The sequence below is a fragment of the Taudactylus pleione genome, unplaced genomic scaffold (assembly GCF_031769625.1).
Source record: "Taudactylus pleione unplaced genomic scaffold, aTauple2 ptg000216l, whole genome shotgun sequence".
In the NCBI taxonomy this organism is placed as follows: Eukaryota; Metazoa; Chordata; class Amphibia; order Anura; family Myobatrachidae; genus Taudactylus; species Taudactylus pleione.
The window spans coordinates 12,670,297-12,695,316 of record NW_028284618.1 but is presented as its reverse complement, the minus strand read 5'-3'; the positions used below and the strand labels follow the sequence as shown (position 1 = coordinate 12,695,316).

Sequence of the window (25,020 nt, the reverse complement as noted above, 5' to 3'; positions counted from 1 at the left end):
GACTAAATGGAAGCCAATTCTAACGCGCTGACCTGAAGCTGCGGGGGTGTATAGGGTTGTCAGACCCTCTAAGGTGCAGTAATAGTAAATAGGTAGAACACCTGCGCTATAAACCACATAAAATATAACACTGTTGGACACTTGAAACAAATTAAAAAATTATTTTTATCAATGTATTAAATTAACAAATAGTTGTTCTGAATGAGCTGAAATAAGTGCTCTGAGAATAAGGCACAAGGCTTGTTGCAATAAAGTACATAAAGATCCACTTGATCCGCTCCTAGTTACTAATAGCTACAGTCAATGGTATTAGGACTGACTCTCATTGAAATGGTGAATTGTATCAGGGCAGCAGACCCAGATTACACTCACTTCCGAACTCCAGTGCTACCTTGGATTATATTGGGACTATTTATCTCTATCTTGGAACTGTATGCAGCCTTTGGAGGATACCTTATATGTGTGCTTCAATACCATCTCTGAAGGTCTGGATGCCAGAGGATTTCCCCAGGAACTACTCATCCATTATTGATAAAGTTCTGCTGTCCTGATACAATTCACCATTTCAATGAGACTCAGTCCTAATACCATTGACTGTAGCTATTAGTAACTAGGAGCGGATCAAGTGGATCTCTATGTACTTTATTGCAATAAGCTCTCTAGCTGAAGACCCCAGTGCACACCGTAAGCAGCTGCGGTGGGGTCTCCCCGGCAGCTCCAACAACGCAGACAGGCAGGGGCTGTGAGCTGCCTGTCTGATCCTCAATGGATGTTGATCGAGGATTTTTTCATTTTAGAGAGCCCTGGAGGAGTGTACCAGCTCCCTGGGCACAAAATTTAGACTGGCTTGTGGGGGGGGTATAGAGGGAGAGGAGAGAGCTACCATTCAAATTATTAAAGTGCCAGCTCCCGGTTGACCCACATCTATACCCACTGTACTGAGACTCCAGTGTCCCCTAGCGGATGAAATGACAGTTAGGAGCTGATTGGTTGGCACATTATCTCTCTCTCTTTATCTCTTTCCAAGGCTTAGTGAATAGACCCCCAATTAATCAGTATATAAAACCCAAATACAGAGCTAAGAACTGATCACATCCCGCATATACAAACTTGCAATATGTTTCGAACACCAGTTGTACAACTAGGCTTACATAATACTTTATCAAGCAAGGCATCTAGCCAGTGGCATGTTGTGTTGATAAACACACTGTCAGAGCATGCTGCAACTTGCAGTTCTGCCACAACTGGATGGTCAATATCAGTGGATCCCAAACCTTTTTAGTGCCACTGCCCCTTGGTTCCATAGTCCCGTCCCCAGCCCATTACGAGAGAGCACAAGACAAAACGGTAACAATTTAATATTATTTAAATCCCCACATCCCTCCCTGAGTAAAACCCTCTTTATAAATTCCTACATCTTACATACCTGGGTTTGATGGGGACATGGCAGCGACCCAATATCCCAACTGTGGTGCAATGTATGTCCAGGTCAGCTGGTCTCCCTCCTGCTGGATGATCCCGATGCTACTTTTCAGCCACGTTCCTGTTACAGGAAAGACATTAAGGAGCAGGTTTAACATGTGAAATGATGCAACACTTTCTTATAAGACAGAGAAGGGAGCGATGGTGAATGGCTGCACTGAGACTTGCAGGCAGCGTGACAGTAATGACCCAGATAGGCATGAGGTAAATGGTTATCATGACCACGACTCAGCGCATTTGAGGACCTAGACATCAACAGTTACCATCACGTGCCGGACCACATGTACAAATGTGACCACATACATCTAGCCTCAATACGCCACGCAGTGCGACTTGCCTGGTGTGAGTGAGCCGCCAGATCCTGTACTGCTCTGCTAGCGTTGGGCGTCTTTTTTTTGCAGAAAATGCGTCTAAGTCACAATGCGATGTGACTAGGTGGCACCAGGAGACTGTGCTGATTAATTTGATGTGTGACCAGTGGCGGGCTGGGCCGGGGGGCAGGGTGCCATGTGCCCCCCGGGCCGCAGCGTCATGCGGGCTGCGGTGCAGACTGTGTCACTGTGACACAGACTGCACCGCGTGTGTAGCGCTGACCGGACGGAGTTCGGTCAGCGCTACACAGCACAAACACACAGCCACCGGAGCCGGCAGCTGTGTGTTTGCTTTAGCAGCTGATGAGAGTCAGACAGACTCTCATCGGCTGCTGCTCCCACTGCCAGAGCCGGACATCTTCCGGCTCCCGCAGTGGGTAATGGGAGTGACGCGTCACTCCCATAATGCAAAGCGGTGGACGGAGGAGCTGATCTCGGCGGCGGGAGCAGGAGCGGGTGTCAGGTAAGTGTTTTTTTTTTTTTTTTTAATTATGTCTCTGCTGCGGGGTGGGGGGGGGGTGGGGGGACTGGGACTACTGGGAGCACTACAAGGGAGGGGGACTCCTGGGGGCACTACAAGGGGGGAATACTACTGGGGGCACTACAAGGGGGGGAAAACTACTGGGGGCACTACAAGGGGGGGAAAACTACTGGGGGCACTACAAGGGGGGGAAAACTACTGGGGGCACTACAAGGGGGGGAATACTACTGGGGGCACTACAAGGGGGGGAATACTACTGGGGGCACTACAAGGGGGGGAATACTACTGGGGGCACTACAAGGGGGGAATACTACTGGGGGCACTACAAGGGGGGGAATACTACTGGGGGCACTACAAGGGGGGGAATACTACTGGGGGCACTACAAGGGGGGGAATACTACTGGGGGCACTACAAGGGGGGGAATACTACTGGGGGCACTACAAGGGGGGGAATACTACTGGGGGCACTACAAGGGGGGGAATACTACTGGGGGCACTACAAGGGGGGGACTACTACTGGGGGCACTACAAGGGGGGGACTACTACTGGGGGCACTACAAGGGGGGGACTACTACTGGGGGCACTACAAGGGGGGGACTACTGGGAGCAGTACAAGGGGGTGGACTACTGGGAGCAGTACAAGGGGGTGGACTACTGGGAGCAGTACAAGGGGGGGGGACACTACTGGGAGCAGTACAAGAGGGGGGACTATTGGGAGCACTACAAGGGGGGGGGGAATACTACTGGGGGCACTACAAGGGGGGGACTACTACTGGGGGCACTACAGGGGGGGAATACTACTGGGAGCACTACAAGGGGGGAATACTACTGGGGGCACTACAAGGGGGGAATACTACTGGGGGGGAATTCTACTGGGGGCACTACAAGGGGGGGACTCCTGGGAGCACTACAAGGGTGGGGGGACTACTGGGGGCACTACAAGGGGGGTGAATACTACTGGGGGCACTACAAGGGGGGAATACTACTGGGGGCACTACAAGGGGGGGAAAACTACTGGGGGCACTACAAGGGGGGGAATACTACTGGGGGCACTACAAGGGGGGGGGCTCCTGGGAGCACTACAAGGGGGTGAATACTACTGGGGGCACTACAAGGGGGGGAATACTACTGGGGGCACTACAAGGGGGGAATACTACTGGGGGCACTACAAGGGGGGGAATACTACTGGGGGCACTACAAGGGGGGGAATACTACTGGGGGCACTACAAGGGGGGGGGCTCCTGGGAGCACTACAAGGGGGTGAATACTACTGGGGGCACTACAAGGGGGGGACTACTGGGGGCACTACAAGGGGGGGGGACTATTGGGAGCACTACAGGGGGGGAATACTACTGGGAGCACTACAAGGGGGGAATACTACTGGGGGCACTACAAGGGGGGAATACTACTGGGGGGGAATTCTACTGGGGGCACTACAAGGGGGGGACTCCTGGGAGCACTACAAGGGGGGGGGGACTCCTGGGGGCACTACAAGGGGGGAATACTACTGGGGGCACTACAAGGGGGGAATACTACTGGGGGGGAATTCTACTGGGGGTACTACAAGGGGGAGACTCCTGGGAGCACTACAAGGGGGGGAATACTGCTGGGAGCACTACAGGGGGGGGAATACTACTGGGGGCACTACAAGGGGGGGCTCCTGGGAGCACTACAAGGGGGTGAATACTACTGGGGGCACTACAAGGGGGGGAATACTACTGGGGGCACTACAAGGGGGGGAATACTACTGGGGGCACTACAAGGGGGGGAATACTACTGGGGGCACTACAAGGGGGGGAATACTACTGGGGGCACTACAAGGGGGGGACTACTGGGAGCAGTACAGGGGGGGACTACTGGGAGCACTACAAGGGGGGGGACTATTGGGAGCACTACAAGGGGGGGGAATACTACTGGGGGCACTACAAGGGGGGGAATACTACTGGGGGCACTACAAGGGGGGGGAATACTACTGGGGGCACTACAAGGGGGGGGAATACTACTGGGGGCACTACAAGGGGGGGACTACTGGGGGAGACTACTGGGGGCACTACAAGGGGGGGGGGACTATTGGGAGCACTACAAGGGGGGGGGGACTATTGGGAGCACTACAGGGGGGGGAATACTACTGGGAGCACTACAAGGGGGGGGACTACTGGGAGCACTACAAGGGGGGGGGGACTACTGGGAGCACTACAGGGGGGGGATACTACTGGGGGAAATACTACTACTGGGGGCACTACAAGGGGGGGGGGGACTACTACAAGGGGGGGGAATACTACTACTGGGGACTACTACAAGGGGGGGAATACTACTACTGGGGACTACTACAAGGGGGGGAATACTACTACTGGGGGCACTACAAGGGGGGGGGGACTACTCTACTAGGGGCACTACAAGGGGAGGGGACTACTACTAGGGGCATTGCATAGGGGGGAGGGGACTACTACTAGGGGCACTACATAGGGGGGAGGGGACTACCACTGGGGGCACTACATCGAGGGACAATTGCTGGGGGCTCTACATAAAGGGCAATAGTGGGGGTACTGCATAGGGGGAAGACTACAACTGGGGCCACTATTTAAGGGGCACTGCATAAGGGTTACCACTACTGGGGGCACTATATAAGGGGCTTACTACTGGGGACACAAGGGGCACTGCATAGGGAGGATCACTACTGGGGGCACTACTCGAGGCCTGCATAAGGGTGTCCTCCTGTGGCACAGGGTGGCACTGCATATGGGCAATACGACAGGGGGCTGCCCCTAATCTTTATTTTTACCTTACATTAATCCCATATGGACCCGCCTCCTCCCTAGAACACTTGAGGGGGGGCGGCGCCATAGCACGCACGTTCTTTCGGGCACCCTGGCTACACGCTACTCCTCTGCCAGGGCCGCCTGCATGCATTTGCCCCCCAGGCTAAAGTTGCCAGCCAGCCCCTGTGTGTGACACATAGCTGTGTGCACCTGAGTCTGTATATGAAGCACAACGGAACTTGGCGTGGAAAAATGTTGCGGCCGCTGTATTGTAGCACTTCCTATACTGATTAAGAGACTCAGCCACACACAGATATACAAGTGTCGCATATCACATTATTCAGCACAGTCTGTTGGTGTATCCTAGTCCCACTGCAACTTGGACGCTTTTTCTGCAAAAAAAAAAAAAGACGCTGGACACTAGCAGAGTCTCACGGTAACTGGCACGTGGAGGGGCTTTTGACACATCAGTATTAATACTTTAATCAATATTAGTCTCCCGATATATTGTCAGAGATTTTGGTGGTCAGAATGCCCTATTCAAGGTATGAAACAAGTCACGTGACAGAAAGGATTTATGTGGTACAATAGTCATGTGCTCCCATTGTAAACAATTATATAGATTTGGTAGATTTACTGAATTATTTCATAAAGTGGGAAGATGTATAGCAAACTGCTGCAATATACAAAATAATACAAACTGTTTCGCTATTATCAAACCTGCTTTAGTAAATCACTACAAACATTTTGTAATTCCTTTCTTTTTATTTTACCCTCTTTTAATAATCCACTACTGGGGGCCAATAACAGCATTATGTGTATCAATGCATTTCAAGAAAACCTCTACCACCCCTCTTAGCCCTACCAGTGGGAAATCAAAGTGGAAAAGGATACACAATTATATTCAATACTCAAAAACACTGACGGTGGTCTTCATGTGTCCACTAGGTGGAGCAGTTGCTTTAAACAGGTATAGCATTAAAACTGTCAGTTCATTGGATAAGTATTATATATATCTATCAGCCCCATATTGTTACCAGCGATAGGAGCTAGTGAGGTTTCAGGAATTAACAAAATGCTAACCTGTACAAAAAAAAAAAAAATCTCCTGATTAAAGATAAAAGCATATCCATATTAATATTATAAGAACGTTGTGTCTGTTTGTTTGTTCCAAGGTGGCACAAAAACTACTGAACTGAGGGCCTGAGTCAGCAAGGAACGCAGTTGCTTATACGCACGCAATCAAGGTGATTAATTCACACTACGCATGCATCAGTGCGGGTGCGCAAGCTAGACGCTGCGTTCGGAACTGCGATCAGAGCAGACACTACGCAGACCCATGGCAGAGCGATTGACAGGAAGTGCCTTTTGTGGGTGATGAAGGGGGGGTGGTTGAGCGAACGCAGGCGTGCCAGTGCATTTCAACGCCGTTGCAGGGGCGTGCATAAATTATCCACTGCGTTACCAGAAGCCGCCTGAGTCATAGCGTGCGCAAAAGTAAGCAAATCCTGAGTAAGGTCTGGGCTTCCCTAACTGTCCGATGTTACCGATTGTTTCTCTATGTTAAAGTGTACAGATGTAAGGGGAAGTGGGCGACTTTGTGTCGGGCTGCGATCGCAAACGTGTACGTGTCACCGCTGATAATAGCAACTGCGTTGCGTGCGTATAAGCAGAATGGCGATCCGTAGTGAGTCAGGCCCTGATATCCATGAAAACTGCATCATTTTGCAGTGGAAACGCCTAGACATAACCGGCACTTTTTTCATCTCCATTTGTCAATTTTTTTTTGTAAAAAACGCACAGAATTTTTTTATTTACATTTAAATTAAATTTAATAAGTACTTTTTTATATATATTTAAATATTTTGGTCAAAAAAAATATACCTAGGGGATGTTCTGCAACCCCTCCAACCCCCCTGTCCATAGGCCGCCAGTCAAAGTATTCCCAGCAATAACAACCCCCACCCTCCTAGCGGTAGTAGGTGCCTGTGGAAGAGCCCCCACCCACAACCCCAGGGACAATGGATGCCCAATTTAGTTCCCTTGCACCCCATGTATCACTGTATTTATGTAAAAAGAAAAAAAAAAATCTAAATTATCCAAGCCAAAAAATATATTTTGATCCCCCCACACTCTTACTTTCGGCGCATGCGTTCCAGAGTGCCGTTCGCATGGCATTCCGGGGCACGATTCCTGCAGTGTTGTCACACACGGCTGCATCATTTCCGGGGAGATCCATTCCGCACTTCTGCAGAACGGATCTTCTCTGTTAAAGACGGGGGACAGCGGGCTGGCGTGGTCGCATGCCACCTTGCTAGCTGAACATTCGACCACACCAGTTCAGTGGTTAAAGCTAAGCGATAACAAAAACAAAATTTGTTGACATCATCAATGCAAGAGATAGGTATGGCACCATGCACGTGGTGGGTAAGGGGTGGTGGTGGGGGGGTATAGAGGTGCTTTGGGCCCACGTTTACTTGAATAGGATAGGATTCAAAGCAGTCTGTGCACAGGGCACACAGTGACATTGGTGGGTGTATAGCGCTGCTGCCACTGCCAGGGCCTCTAGGCAAAGCAATAAAACTAGAACACCTAGAATAAAAAAAAAAATAAAAAAAATAAAAAAAAATGCTGGCAGAAGTAATTTCTTTGTGGGCGAAGCCTGCGGGCACCAGTTAGTATAAAATTAGTAAATAGAAATTAAACCTTCCTTTTTACATTATACACTATTATTAGAATACCTAAATCCAACTCTAATGCATCACGTTACCTCTACTTATTTACATATCTTGTTGCCATCAGCCTGGCCACTGACCATATAGGCCATGTCACATGGACACAAATGTAGCTTGGAGAACAGTGTTCGCAAATCTTGACGTTAATTATGGTAATTAAACCATATTTAATCATTTATGCTAATTTGCTTTTAATAATGTGTCCTGCGTGTCCCTTATCTACTCAGGGAAGGCAACTATTCAGACAGCTTAGCCAACAACCATTAGAATCCAGACTACTAATTCACCACCAATTACCTGAGACATCACTGAGGCAGGAGGTTAAACGTGTCTCTGGTTCCTAGAAAGTGGATAAGCTGCATCCTCACGAATACCAGTCCAGCCCACAAAAAAAAAAGAGTGTACAAAATGCAGCAATTATAAATAACCAAATGCACCCTTAACAGGCAACTACAGTTACAGGGGCAGATGCACTAAGCACTGGAAAGCGATAAATTGGGAAGTGATAAACTAACACCCGATCAGCTCCTAACTGTCATTTTTCAAACGCAGCTTGCAGCATAACAGTTAGGAGCTGACTGGTTGGTAGTTTATCACTCTCCAATTTATCACTTTCCAGAGCTTAGTGAACATCCCCCCCCCCCCCCCTGCAGTCTTATCAATGAGATATTTACCTTTGATTTTAAAAAGGACAAATATTCTATATTATATATATTTTTATATCCAGAATTATAGTGTAAAGCTCTTTATGCTTACACGGCAAGTAATCCTACACCAATGTCTGGCCTGCAGTATGCATCCTGCAGACTCCAGCACTTTGCAGCATTTGCTCATGGATAAAAAAAAAACCAAACAAACAATCAGGGCACTATTGGGCAGATTTACAGAATTCGTTTTAAACAGATGAAAATGCTCCATTTTCATTTTTGGAGAAAGAACAGATTACGGTACATGAGCAGCGGATTTAAATATCCTCACAGCAGCCGCTTTAACCTTTGGCCTCTGAGCAGAGGTTTAATCCTCTCCAATTATGGCCTCTCTCTATGGATCACATCTTTATACTGGCCGGAGCCTCTTAACCTACTTGCGCTCTATGGGGCGCGCTTCAGGGAGTATACGCACAGCGTTCAGTGGTCACTCTCCCTGTATGTGCTTCCTAAACCAGAGAGCACCAGTCAGTCAGATTCTGCAGCAGGAAGGACCCCTGTTCCTCCCTTGTTTTCACACCTGCTCCACAAGTTTCCTGCCTGTCTCTCATCTATTTATCCACCTGACATGATAATTAATGGCATTAAGGCCATATAGATCAAAATGAAAATGCCACAAACATGCCAATGATACAGTTTCTAAATATTTATTATTTTGTGTCTCCAGCCCATACCCATCAAACATCAGTCATAATGCAAGAGCCGCGTCATTTTCTTACAGGCTGCTTTTATTGTGCGGAAAACCAATCTGTGAACAACATTTTATATGTGCGAATATACACCCACTCCTCCCTCACCCCAGATATTACAGCTTAAGGCCACCTCCTCAGTTTATACGTACATATTTTTGTAAATTACATGTTTAATCTCATTAGTTTTAAAAAAGGTTTCGGAGGTTTAAATTAAAAACCTTTGTTTAATCTAGACTTTGGGGTCTATGTACTAATAATTGTGGTACTGCCGCGATTATTATGTATCCAACCTCAAGGAATGTTTTCCTTTTTAATGAAAATATCCCCACTATGTACAAAGGGGAAACTTGCAGAGACAGAGGTTGCGGTAACAGCTGTCCCTGCAAGTTATACACCTGGTAAATTGTAGAAGTCTTTCACAGTGAAAGACTTCTCCGGTGGGAAGCTATGTAGGCCCCGTAGGCTTAAAGCAGTTTACACCATCTGAAGATGGTGTAAACTACTGGGGCTAAACTCCGGGAAGCTTCGCTTTTTGGAGTTTAGTACATAGGGGTTAGATCGTAGTCCCCATTGATGATAATGGGGACTGCGATCTGACGTGCTATTAGTACATAGGAACAATACATAAAATGTAGAAACTGCAGTTTTTGCATCATTTTATGTGACATACAGCTTGATACATTGGCCCCTAAACCTAGATTGGTTGCTATGACTGACATCTCTACTTCTAAAAACCCCACACTTTAGTAAATATACCCCTTTATCATAAAAAAAATAATTATTTTCTCTTTTTTTTTCTCCTTCCTAACATACTCATTATGCGAATGTTCTTTTGTCTGTACAGTGGATTTAGAACGACGACACCCTGCAGAATCCATTTGCAAAACTGCTCAGTAATTGTGAATATTTAATCATCCTGAGCGTGTTAAATACTCGCTCCTTTGACATGACAACTGTTCCTTTGTATGATTCAACTGTCCCCGTGTGCCATCTGACATCTAAGGAATTGTCATGTTAATATTCTTTTTCACTTGTCAGATGCTACAAGAATCTTTTTCATCTTCACATTTGGCAAAATCACCTGCAAATCTCAACAGGAAAAAAAAAAAAAACCAACAACATATTTTACTTATCGTGATTGTTTGCCGAACCGCAGATGCTCAGATTTAAAAAAAAAAAAATAAAATACCAACCACAAGGAAACGCTCAAAGAAGTTTGTACCAAGAAAATCACTTTGTAGTGCAAATCAGCAAAATGCAGAAAAACAGCCTGTTACAGAACGGTGACATCAGAGTCGTTAGGAACGGATTAATATTTAATTAGGAATGAATATCGTATTCTGTATAGAAAGCACAAAAAACAAACATTGTGCCATTCATACATTATACACTGTGCACAAATCAGCAACTCCAAACGATTAGTAAGCCCCAAAAGTGTTCGAAGATCTTTGAATATTTTAAGTATGAAACGGGAAATAGAGGAGATAAGATGGGTCATAATGCAAAAGCCCACGGATGAGCCAAACAAAATGCCACGCACGTAAGAATGTTAACCCTTTTTGTTTTTCCATAAGTGATTTTGTTTATTTTTAAAATACACACTAGAACGATAGCGGGACGATAAATTGTCTACATCGTCTAGTGTGTACGCAGTTGCGCGCTACCACAGACAACATAAGAGATTGTTTGATTGACCAACATCGTGTGTGTGTGTGGCAGTGTATTTTAATGGAGGACGGAACAAGGTATTAAATCGTCTATTGTGTACTGGCAATCTGTGATGGTACGGTTCGAAGGGAAATCGCCCCGACAATCTGCACGATACCTGGTCGTCCCAATGGGGATCGGTATGAAATACCGCCGGACCTATGTAAAATCCCGACACCGGAAGACCGGCAGCAGTGAAGATGCCGACAGCTCCAAAGGTAAGTATTTACTAACCCTACCCCCCTAACCTCCCTAGTGCCTAACCCTAACCCCCCTTCCCCTAGCCTAAACCTAATTTTCCTGGGGGGGTGCCTAACCCAAAGTCCCCCCAGGAGCCCTAAAGCCTAACCCTCCTCCCCGCGGCTGTCCGCGCCCGGGTTACCTTCGTTCAGTATGCCGAGTGTTGGGCTCCCGGTAAAGGTCTAACGACAGGGGTCGGGATTTCGACACCTGTCATTAGTACCATGCCGGGATTTCAACCATCGGCTTCCTGACTGCATCCCTCCCAATGTGTACCTACCTTGAGTCTGGTAGAGAGTGACCAGACTCAGCTCTGTTGAACCAATTAGAATGTTTTAGACTTAGGGCCTGATTCAGAGATGGACGCTAAAGTAATTGCAGCTGCGATACGCAGCGGCGAAATTAGGCTAATATCTGCAAGGATCACATGAGCACAGAGACACCCACTGCTGCCTTACCTGTGTGCGACGACGAATACCTGCGTAAATATCGGTAACATTGGAGCACATCAACGGCCATCTTGCCCTTGTGGCACGTCTGACCAGCCTTGGGAGCTCTCCTGACACGCAGAGCTGCGTATGTGCTTGCAGTGGCCAATTTATGCACGCCCATGTAACGGCGTTAAAACGGACAGTCACGCCTGCGTTTTTCTTACCACTCCCCGTTACCACCCCCAAACGCTGACGACCTGTCACTCTCTCTGCGATGGATTCCTTTGTGCGTCCGTGATCGCTGCGTACGCTCAGTGCGGCTTATACACGTGCGCAAAGGCAAACAATCGCACGATCTGGGTGAGATTCGCAACAGTGTCTCTCTCTGAATCAGGGCTTTAATTCACAACATGCATGGAACCAAAAAGGCTGCTGATATTAATCAATCTCAGATCAGGTTCGATCACAAAAGATCGGGACGGATGGCAAAGTCAGTGTAAGTAACAGCCACCAGTAAGTAACGGATGACACCAATGCTGCCTGGCTGCACTTCATTATCTGGCCTGAGTGCTGGGTGATTGTATAGAAATATGAAAGATACAAACGTATATAGCTAAATCTGGCAGCCACTCGGCCATACCCAGCCATGTATAGTACACATATGGACCATTAGCAGCTCCAATGACTGAAAATCAGGCCAACAGCATTAGAGAATAACAGAGCTGAACTGACAAAGGCTTCAGGGACTTGGTGGATTATGAGGCAGGTGCAACATCAATTAAAACTGACAAATTAATATGACGGTAGATGGGCTTGCCTTGCACTACCGTCTGACTAAACGATCTCCTCAGACATGGCAGAAAGCATACTGTACCTTATCCAACAAAATAAGAACGTTTGTACAAACAAACCTCTTTTACAACAATGCTTGATCTGCCAAGAGGAATATAAGGCTCAAATTGCAAAATTAAAAAATCGGCCAAATTACAATACATGACATTGTCATTTGACAAGTAGGGATGTCACATCATATACTGTATGTAATTTACCCTCCCTTATACATATCTCTGAAGGAAAAGGGAACGTCGTCAAATGGAGATCCCGGACGTTGTATAATAAATAGCAGCTAGTGTGACATCTGTTCCTGCATTTAATGAGACAAGGGGGTGAGAATTGAAGCACTATACAGGATTAGCCGGCTGACAAGTCCAGCACTGACAGACCCTAATAAGATAGGAGAAAAAACGGAATTGTAATAAGTCTGTGTGAGTTTGATCAGACACATATATTAAAAAGAACCAATCCTATATAGAAGTATTTATAAATTTTAATTTAAACAAAGTACCTTTTTGAGCATGCTTCAATTTTCTTAGCTTTGCCTACAAATCATTATCCTTAATCAATACCTTCTCTGGTGGGCAAACAAATATCTTTGCTACAGCGTCACATTCTCAAATGCGGTCCTCAAGGCATCCCCCCCAACAGTTCAGGTTTTAGAGATATCCATGGTTGAGCACAGGTGGTTAAATCAAATTGACTGAGGTACTAATTAAATCACCTGTGCTCAACCATGAATATCGCTAAAACCTGAACTGTTGGGGAGCCTTGAGGACTGCTTTTGGGAACCTCTGTCTTAAGCTGGCCACACACTAGACCAGTGGTTCTCAAACTCGGTCCTCAGGACTCCACACAGTTCACGTTTTGCAGGTCCCCTAGCAGCTGCACAGGTGTAATCATTACTCGCTGACACATTTTAAAAGGTCCACAGGTGGAGCTAAATATTTAACTTGATTCAGTGTGGAGACATGGAAAACATGCACTGTTTGGGGTCCTGAGGACAGAGTTTGAGAACCTGTGCACTAGAACAACTTAGAGCCAACCAGCCAACTTGTTGATTGGTTGGAATGAAAATCTGGTAACGTATAGGAGTAAATGATGATCAGCAATTTGCTCCTAAATGCCAGAAAACCGATGAAAATGGTCGTCAGACAAGTTTGTTAAATGTTTGATCTAAACAATTTGTTCAAACAAATCAAAATGGATCAAAATGGACAAAAAACTGTTTTTGTCCATTTTCCGGCATTTGGGAGCAAATTGCTGATTGTCATTTGCTGTCCTACCTTACCAGATTTTCCTTCCAATCAATCAACTAGTTGGCTGGTTGGACAGATAATCTTTAGACGTGTGGTCAGAGGGACAGCAGAGGGGGTAGAAGGAGAGGGAGGATGTCACATTGCACAAAGCAGACATGAAACACACTGTCTGGCTGCGTGTTTGCTATACGGTGTCCGAAGAAGTGCAACATCGTAAACATTGGTACCATCGATTAAGATCGGGCAGTCACAGGCCCTCCAACATGACCCCTTCCTATCCTTTCTTGTTAGGGATGGCCAATTAATCTTCTATTAGGGATCCCTTTCTCGTGATATCATGCCTAATATGAGAATATGTGAGGTACATTCTTCATATATTAGAGATATGCATGTGATATTATGTCTTTCCGTACTTCTTTCATTTTCATTTTGTTTTATAATAACTTATATGACTAATAGGCTGAAAGGAAGGGTAATACTTTTTTCTAAAACAACTTCTTTTCCAACAAGATGTGTTCTTAAAATTTTTGTTCTGAACTCTGAATCACAGAAAGCTTAATTGAGCTTAAAGGCCCCCATACATCAGAGATTGCAAATTGCACGATTGCTGCAATCAATCGATTGAAAAAGGGAAAGATTTTTATACACAATCGATTATGGCAATTCTGCAATCGATTGAAAAAGGGAATGATTTTTATACACAATCGATTGCAGACTGCAAAATTGCCACATTTGATTGAAAAAGAGAAAGATTTTTATACACAATCGATTGCAAATTGCTGCAATTAATTGCTGATGTATGGGGGCCTTTAGACAGAGACAAAGATTGCTTGCAGGTGTTTGTCTGTACTAAAGAATGACTTTTGATTGGAAGGGATTCCCTTTAAAAAGTGACACCTTCCCGCTATCCGACATCCTTCTGAAGAAATTCTCGCAGAGAAAGAAACGCGTTAAGGGAGTCCCTGTTCTCAGCATACACTTCTGATGCCGTAAGGAAAACTACATGCACTGTCAAAATACAACTGGACTTCCTACCAGTGGAGTGTGATTTCAGGGTTTAATTACTCCGTGTATTCGCCCTGCCTCTGTCCTTCTCTGGGTATAATCTGGAGCCCGGGACGGGAGAGCTGTCAGCTGAGTGAAAACTGCCAGGCTGGTCTCATTGCCCTTGAGGTGGTCTCCACGAGCAGCGTCGGGACAGTCCCGCATGGTAAGCCGATGTGCGGCTACGGGACTTAACTAACTAAAGGGGCCATACGGAGCCCGTCAATTGATGCCATATTGTATCAGGTGAGCGGACACACACTACGGGGCCTTGGGTCACGCTCATCTATAAACCAGCCACTGTGGCTAATAACACAGTCCTGCACTTCAGCCTCCCTTTATTTACAACTGGAGGATCACGGAGTGCCCCACAACACGGAAAACTATTGTTACTGGAGCTTTCTGCCCGTTCAGGGTTAAGGAGTGGGCACAGCTATTTCCCCTAAAGAGCCATCAAGGGTGCACCCAGAGTGGCTACTTTGTACTATTGGAACGCTACATTGCTTCATTCCACTTTTTGATACTTAGTATCTCTCACAGCATATAGGAAATGAAAAGACTTTAGAGTCAATTAGAAACCCCTTTTTTCATTTTTACCCTATATGGATGATATATTATTGCGCAATACTACATATGTGAAAAAAGGTTTATGATCTTAATTCCAATTCATTTTTATTGATATATCATTTGTTTTTACGGTTTTGTATTTTTTATTTTCATTGTTCTACATTGTCAATATTTATGTTGCTGATTGCAGCTTTTTATTGCAAATTGGCTTTGTTCACTACTGGTTAACACCATTGTACAATATATATGACAGTGATATAGGAAAACTTTAATTTATCTGTGTTAATTCACACATTAAGACATGGTGTCTTTTTGATTATAAATAAAATCGATTACATTAAAGGCTCCAATACATCAGCAATTGATTGCAGCAATCGTGCAATTTGCAATCGATTGTGTATAAAAATCTTTCCCTATTTCAATCGATTGCAGAATTGTCACAATCGATTGAAAAAGGGAAAGATTTTTATACACAATCGATTGCAAATTGCACGATTGCTGCAATCAATCTCTGATGTATGGGGGCCTTTTGGTCCAGGTTAGGCGATCGGCGTTATCTTATTTCACAAAGTTATCTGCTCCTGGACTTCCTACTTAATTTATGATTGCAGTCACCTGTGTTAAAAACTCTTCTCTTCGTCAGTTCAATACAGGTGACTGCAATCATAAATTAGGTGAGAAGTTCTGGAGCAGAGCATTGTGTAAAGGCCCCCATACATCAGAGATTGATTGCAGCAATCATGCAATTTGCAATCGATTGTGTATAAAAATCTTTCCCTTTTTCAATTGATTGCAGAATTGCCACAATCGATTGAAAAAGGGAAAGATTTTTATACACAATCAATTGCATGAATGCTGCAATCAATCTCTGATGTATGGGGGCCTTTACTGGTGGACATTGTCATCATGTTGGAGGGTCTGCAGTCACGCACCCTGTAAGTCAGGTCTGACCAGCCGCAAACACTGCAGCTCTCCTGACACACAGAGCTCTCATGCTGTGAAGGAGTCCGCAGTGACTAATTTATGCATGCCAATGAAACGGCGTTTAAATGATTAGACACACCTGCGCAATTCTAGCCAGCCCCCCTTTACCACCGCCAAACGCTGACTGTCACTCACTGTGCGAGTGGATCCTCTGTAGGAGCACAATCACAGTGCAATTGCTGTGCGTGCGCAGTGTAGTTTTTGCGCACACACAATAGCAAACAATCGCTCGATCTGCAGAAATATCGGCATTGCGCATGTCTCCGCATCAGGCCCAGGGTGAGACGGAAGCAGGGCGTTGCAGTGAAAAACTGAGCTCACATGGACATTTCAGAGCATCTCTGCTCACTACATTATGCCCCTGTAGCTGCTATGGTGTACACAAACCTGAAGACTTAAGCTGGGTACACACCTTACAGATATAGCTGGATATGATGGGTGCTTATACACACTGAACAACCATCATCTGTCTTCTGGCCACAGGTCCCGCTGGCCGGGGGGAGTCTCGCGGGATGCAGTCAGGAAGCAGATGGTCGAAATGCCGACCGCCAGCTTCCCGACAGGGGACTAATGACAGGCGTTGAAATACTGATGCCTATCAATTTCCCTACGCCAGGGGGCCCGACACCCAGCACACCGAACGAAGGTAAGCCAGGCACCTGGCACAGACAGCCGTGGGGGGGGGGGTCGGCTTAGGTTTCAGGGCTCCTTAGGGTTAGCACCCCCCTGGGAGGGTCAGAGTAAGGCTAGGGGGAGGGGGGGTTAAGGTTAGGCACCCCTGGGGGGAAGTTATGGTTGGACACCCCTCCGGGAGGGTTAGATTTAGGGTTCGGGGAAGGAGGGGGGTTAGGTTTAGGCACTTACAGGGGAGATTAGGGTTCGGCACTAGGGGGGGAGGGGAATAGGGTTAGGTGTAGTAACAATACTTACCAATTGGGATTTTCAGTCCTGCCGGTCTTCTGATGTCAGGATTTGAACAGCCGGGCATAGGTCCGGTGGTCATTCATACCGATCCTCGTCTCGCGCCCCCTCCCTGCGGCCTCCACTGCAAGTGTACGGGCAGTAGTCTGCAGACGCGATATGTCTGAACGACGTTGTTCACAGACATATCGCTGGTACACAATGGCCGAAGGGCACAAGATATATAGGCGGTAAACGGAATAGCTCCGGGACCTCCTTCCCAGGGCTATTCAACTTTGCGATCAATTGAATTCCCCCTACAGTATTCTCACTGGAGTTTAGGCAATTCCACGCTTATGAAGTGGTAGTCAGCTTAATTATTTTAATTGTACAATATGTTGTGTTAAAAAGAGCAACTCCGGAAGTAACATCATAAATAAACACACAAGTGTTTTTGACAGTAACAGTGGAAGAGAATTTTTGTGTTTGTGTCCCAGAGGGCCTGATTCCAAGATATACGCTAATGCAATCGCAACTCGCATCTGCATTCCCTCACGGATCGCAGTTACTAAATTATGCGAATGCCATCCAAAAAAAAAAATAAAAAAATCACTTCCCCCGTAAATAAAAAGTAAAAATGCTGTACATACACAGAATGACTTCCAGGGACACTGCAGCTCAGTAAGAAGTAGGAGGACATCAGTGCAATCTCCATCGTGACGTTACTTAACTTGGTTTTAAAATGTCATTTTCAAATAGTGGGAATTACATACTGTGTAGGCGGTTAATGTTAAAAAATAGGTACTTTCCAAGGGATAAATACTTAATACCTGGAAGATTAGGGACAGTTGGCAAAGTAGAATAAGCTCAGTCTGAACCCAGCTTCCTATAACATGAGTAACTAAATAACATATCATTATAACCCCTACAGAACACGGCTTCACTTTTCCCTGCAAGCCGTTACTTTTATCAGGAATGCAATTACACAGCGCCCACACTACAGATCTGCAGCCCCTACTATATTACTTATACATATGGCAGGGTCATGGGGCTGCACAAGCCGTTCACATTCAGAGTAACCAGAGTCTTGTCCTGTTACGTTCAAGGATAAAATGAGCTTATACAAGACTTCAATGTTCTTACACATCTGCAGCACGAGTGGCCATGACTGCACAATGGGTACATACACCAGTATGCATGTGGACCTACTAGAACATGCATAACTGCACAACTATTACTGCTCTATGCCCCCAAGATGGGATGTTTTCGGGACCCTGATGTTCAGGATTCAGACGGTCACAATACCAACAGCGGCATCCAGACGGTCACAATACTGAAAGAATTTTCGCATTAGGCACTAGGTAGAGGGTTAGGGTTAGGCTGCGGGACAGGACGGTTAAGGCAAGGCTGCAGAAAGGGGTGGGTTAGGCTGTGGGAAAGGATTGGTTAAAGTAAGGTTCCGGGACAGAGCTAGGATGCGGGAGGGGTGGGTTAGGCTGCGGGAAGGGGTTGGTTAGAGTAAGGTTCCGGTACAGGATTGTTAGAGCTAGGATGCGGGAGGGGTAGATTAGGCTGCGGGACAGGACGGTTAAGGCTAGGCTGCAGGAAGGGGTGGCTTTGGATTAGGCTGCAGGAAGGGTTTGGTGATGAGATCCTCTCCATGTTGCTGCTAGGCCCACTCTGCCCAATGGTCAGCACACCAGGACAAGTAGCTGGAGAGGGTGCCCGCTCTATAACATTAACTCCTCTTCCTCCACTGCCCCATACACCTTGAGTCAATGGTTACTCTGACTTTCGTTACCTACCCACATTTATCCGCATAGTCTCTCTTTCTCTTGCTCACTATCACCACACTTCGATCCAAGCTCCTCTCTCTCCTCATCCTATTTCTCCCTCCTCTATTATTTTATTTCACTATGTCCATACGTGCTATTCTGCACCCCTTGAACTTTGTTTCCTGCACCCACTGACCTAAATAAGCTGAAACAGACCTCCTACCCACAAACCATCCTCGCATGTCCTCTTTCTTGCCATGCAACTTCTCCTGGTGACCTCTCAACCATTCTTGGGCCCTGTGCAAGTCCCAATCTACGCTCGCTCCTCATTCCACTCCAAAACTTTCCATCCCCCCAATTCTATTCTGCACTACTCTCCCTCCCTTTCTCTGTGCACTCTGGAAAGAGATCTGTTTATAACTAACTGCCACCAATCCATGATCTAGTCATTACAATATCCCTCAAGTGCCAAAGTGGTGGCGCAGGCATTCTACCTTCTCCAAGCCCAAGTACACATCAGAACGACGTCTATCCTACCCGACGCGATGCCTGATGGAAGGATACATCGGGCGGCCGTACACACTGCACCATCCGATGTACAACAGTGTGATATACCCTTCAACCCCACATTCACCTGCATGCCGTTGTCAGCGCGGGGAGCCCATCTGACGTGCAACACATCAGATGGGATAACGTCGCTTATGACGCATATGAATCGCAATTGAATCTACACACTGAGCGATATGGATAATATAACGTTCTGAGGTGGATCGGAATGATGTATCGTCCAATACATCACCTGATGTGTACATGCCTTATTCTAAAAACCTGACCTCGCTTTATCTGACTTTGAAGTCCAGACTATCCGTCCTTACTGCACCCTTCGTGGCACTGTTACTTATTGTACCCCAAGTCCAGTTTCCCAAATATTTTGTAATACTGCTGCCTGGCTCACTTATTCCCTACCCTCAGACATATCTACCCTTATACTAGGCGATTGTAGCATTCCTGTTAATGCCTTAACTTTCCAACTTTTACCCATACACTCCAGTAAAGCTGTATCCACAGCTGAAATTGAAGGTTATATAGAAACATTGGTGACATTGGGCCTGATTCAGAGCCGTTCGCTATTTGCGGTCGTTCGTTCAAAAACAAGGGGTGGCTATTCAAATGATCCGTTCGCAAATTGCAGTCTGTTCACACCTCTAAGTCTGAACGAGCGAGCAAAACATACGCTCGTTTATTTGTTAAAAACGCCCCCTGGCCGCTCGCACCATACGTCATGTCCGCTATTTATTAGATTAATCGAGTACATCGACCAGCGTATGAACTGCTCGCTATTCTTGTGGTTGGTTTTTCCTACCACAATCTTGCGAGCAGTTCTGGCTATAAAATAACCCAATGACGTGGTCAATGACGCTGCTGTATTAATTATGCACACCCATAAAACGCCCGTTTTGACCTTTAAGCACGCCTGCGTTCGGATCTCCACTCCCCATTTTTAAGCACCTTCCCCTGTTACCACCCACATACGCCTCATTCTGTCACTCAAAATAGCAGGCATTCGCTATATTGCGAGCACATGAATTTCGGCCGCACTGACTGGTTCGCGCATGCGTATAACGATCCTTACGCATGCGCAGATGTGCGAACATCGCTCGGAACGAGCGTACTGCCGCTAGCGAGTGGCTCTGAATGAGGGCCATTGTCCTGGTGACAAAATGTATATAATCAGACATTTGCTTTTGTGGTCTAACTTGCACTAATTAGACAATAGCTAATTGGCTGTTGAGCACTGCAAATAACCCTCATTACAGTTAAGCCATAAAAGAATTTGACCAGTTCCTGATTGTAAACACTATGCAATAACATGTCAACGACTATGCCATCGCTAGCTTGTCAGGTGCCTTTGACAAGGGTTTGTGAAGCTTATTGTGATCAGTCTTAACCTTCTGCTAGTTTGTGTGTACTCTGTTTATTAACCAATCACATTATTTGAAAGCAGGGTGCCACAGACATGGTTCCATATTAGAAACATCAGAGTCCCCCCAGCAGCACAGAGTGTATCAGGAGTTGGGTGATATGTTAGTGAGGACAGGACTGAATGTTATAGGGGCAGTGTCATGAAGTTAGAAAGAGGGGTGCCTCAGACAAAGTTAGATGATAATAGAACGAGCAGTGTCTCCCAGCAGCACAGAGTGTATCAGGAGTTGGGTGATGTGCTAGTCAGGACAGGACAGCATGTTATAGAGGCAGAGTCTTGAAGGTCCTGATTCTGAGTTGTACACAAAAACACACAGTGCCCACAGCACTATGGGACAAATGAATTTGGTAACTAGCTACTCCATAGGTTTTAGATGTCTTACTAAGAGAAACATTCGTACCTAAAACTGCAACAAAACCATCTTTGTGAGGCAGTTTCCATGTGATCGGCACCTCTCGCGGCATGAGGCATTCTTTTCCCTTTCCTAATTTAGTGCTGGAGCAGTCCAGTCATGTGTCCCCGTGCAATAATATGCTTGGCTTCGGAAACTTGCAAAGAAAGTAAAAGGGGAAAGAATGCCGCCCAGCTGCAGACCTGCAACAAAGCTTCGGTTTGTTTGCAGCTTTAACTGTAAGAAATATTTTCCTTGTAAAGAGAAAATGACTCCCAAATGTCCCATAAAAGTTACAGATTATGTTCCAGTAAGCAGATAACTAACCCTTTTTCTTATTTTCACTGTGTAATAGGTCTGTATGTAGAGTTTGCCATCAACTAGAGAGACACTATTTTCCCCTTTCCCATAATCCCTGGATTGCCTCCTAAAGCCCACATGCCAATGTCCTTCTTACCTGTGCCATGATCTAGTGGCCGCAGACAGGATTAAAATAGTTAGACCCAGGCATGACTAGCAAACTAGTTCCCAGAGAAAAGAAAGGGATGTATAATCTTATATGGACACGACCTCTTGGCGCACTGGAGTCCGCAGCTTCGTTTATTTTTGTTTTTTATCTATGTCGAACAAGCACCCACTTTTATGCTTCGTGGGGAACCAGTATGTAGTCATTATGTTGAAATTGTGAATGTTGACAGAGTGTTGACCTTGCAGGTTTAGGGTTATTGTGCAGTTTAGGTTAGGTTTAGGCTGCCGTTATGGTAGGGTTATGGACCTTACACCCGAATAACGTTATGTTGACATTCGGACCACGCAGACATACTATACCACATCCTGGAGGACCATATCCATCTGCTCATCTGATTTTAAAGTATTTTCCTCAAACCCCAATAAAATAACTTTGTACTGTCTGGTAGAACTACATAGCACAATAGTTGGACCTACTCCTTTTGTCCCAAGTGATTTGACGAGACATCAACACCTCTGATCGGTCGCCGGTTGCCCTCACAAACTGCAGTATGGATTACAATCTGACTGTGCTCCAGTTTAGAAAACAGTCAACAAACAATGTAGTTTTGGGGTTTAGGTTTAAAACCTCTTTGATAACTGCTCTTCAAATGGTCTCAACCACAGGAAAATGAAGACAAGTCTGAGGTCACCAGCGGCATAATGTTCTACCACGGTCTGAATAACACACGGTAACCAGATTGAATGGTTCCAAACCATACACATTTACTGACAGACCAAAGCCTTAGTGAGCTGTCCAATCAGCAGCACTAAAGTAGCGCTGCTAATTGATCACGGCGGGGCGATCATATTAGCTGCAAAGTGCCGCCCAACACCGGCACTTATTGTGGATATTTTTCAAGACCTGATGCGTCCTGAAAAATAATCCACAATAACTTGCCGTTTTTTCACCACCTAAATGGCAAAAACACATAGGTCCCTGAGCTTATCGCGGGTCCTATGTGTTTTCGGGAGAACTACCCTATTATTTCGACCGAAATAATAGGATAAAAAAAACACAAACATTGGCGAAAAACGTTTTTCGCCGATCGCGGATATCCATTAGTGCCCGAACTATGTTCGGGGCTAATTGGATACCACCCTTACTAGGTTTGCCGAAGCAGCTCATCAAAAATCACATGGGAACAGGCTGCCCAGGTTCCTGGCTAATAAAACTCTTGTGTACTCGGCACACAAAAAAAAAAAAAAAAGAAGGGAAAAAAAAAAAAAAAAGAGTCTAAATTTCCTCCCAGCAAGAGACACTCTGTTCAGTCTCTATAACACTTGGAGGTGGCTAAGGTCCAAACGTAGTATTAGCCAAGGGTCACTCCTGCAGAATATGAAAGCTAATTCTGGAAATCTTAAACTGTTTTGCACATCAATGTCCAGAGTTACTCTTTTGGGGCGGTTTTCACAAGTCAAACAGAGGTGAAGAGCTTTTACCTCACAAAAATAAAACAAAAAACACATTAACACGAACATAATATTGGGACATCATTATAAAAACACACATTTTTTTGTAGCCCTCTACAACAGCGGAAACAAGACCGTGAATTGTTTGTTTGAAAGCGTTGTAAATTTTATTTCCCATGATATTAGCACACTTGGACTGAATTACTATATATCCGTTAACACCCAGATTTGTCCCCTGAATGACAGATCGGCAATCACCGCAGGATATGCAACGTGTCATCATCACCAAGAGCCCCAGACACATTAAGCCGTATCTCTGCTAACCAAACACGGAGCAGTTTGCACCACAGTGCCCAATTCCCTATCCACCACAGGCCAAGCCTGTGAGACTCTGCTATACGTCACCTGTCAGTGTTATAAATGTGCTCTATTCACCTGTCAAATGAGGGTATGTCTCACATTCGTCTTGTAAGGCCCGCTGGAAAATATTAGAGCCCATATTTGAAATGTCATATCCCAGAATTTAGAACTCACAGTGCTAGTCATCAGCCGGATAAGCCAGAATGAAGCCAGAAAATTGTTAGTAATATTTGATTGTCCCTAAAACTCTCCCTGTGTAAACCTCATGAGTGGATCTACGGAGATCGCAATCTCCTCCAAAACAGCTGGATTGGCCAATATACTCTGGAGGGACACTCGGTAACTATCTATGCCTCACGTACAAATAAATGGCGCACACAGGGGCAGTAAAAAGAGAGAAAGCTGTAGGTCCGTTTTGAAATATTTAGCAGAAAATAAACCCCTAACTTCAAGTACTAATCCTGATCTCTATTGCTTCGGCTGATCTCAGTTGTTAGTCAGCGACTGTGACCGGTCTGCTAAGCAAACATACAATGTGATTAATAGACTATTCCAAAGAGCAGTTTCCTTAGTGACTATACAGACACCGTTTGTCGGGGACAGGTGTAGGTCATAGAAATCTGAATGGACCGTGTCAATATATATGTATTATTACTTGAGATCCTTATCTAATATATTGTCAGCTATGGTTAAGGTCAACACGTTCCCTTATTCATCAAGTAATCGATGGTTAAACATACTCAAGTAATCTACATCCGTTATATTATCCCTAAGCATTATGTAAACATTCACAGGAATGATTATGCCTATTAGTTACACTTTTACTACAGGTATTATTTCCACTCAAAAATGATACAATATGTAGGGATCAGAAACATAAAAATTGTATCTGTCACCTACATCCAGCATAGACATCTGTAGACGGAACCAATATTCAGTCTACAAAGTCACATTGTGCCATTTCGTTAAGCCCACAAAATGGCTGCCGACAGTACGAAGGTTACTGGCACCTCAGAAGTGATAAATAGATGGTTAAGAATTAGAACTAAAAACAAATCTGGCAATTATAAGGCAGGAAGGATATAGCTGGGGAAAGAGTCCCACCTCAAAAAATGTAAACTATAATACAAAGGAAACCTTTTATAAACACAACTAACTTTGCTCTGTTGTCAACACCACAAAACCGGCTTGAAACATACACAAATAGGCTTTGGTCACAACCTCAGTGACACCAATTTCCAGCTGAGGAGAAATAAATACATGAAAAAAAAAAAAAAAGATAGTTGTTGAAATGTAAATAAAGTAAGTTCAAGTGTAACAAATATCTAAGGGCCAAATTCAATTATATTCGCATGTTACCACGTGAGGAAAAGGGCTGAAGCCTCGAGCTTTAACAC

At 45.4% G+C, this 25,020-nt stretch overlaps 1 protein-coding gene across 1 annotated transcript in view; it reads right to left on the bottom strand.

Moving 5' to 3' along the window:
• Positions 1–25,020, bottom strand: part of FAM171A1 (family with sequence similarity 171 member A1) — a 130,000-nt gene that overhangs the window by 10,480 nt on the left and 94,500 nt on the right. The window contains exon 6 of the mRNA XM_088478667.1: positions 1,427–1,543. Within this exon, the coding sequence (XP_088334793.1) occupies positions 1,427–1,543 (117 nt within the window). The remainder of the gene's footprint in view (positions 1–1,426; positions 1,544–25,020) is intronic.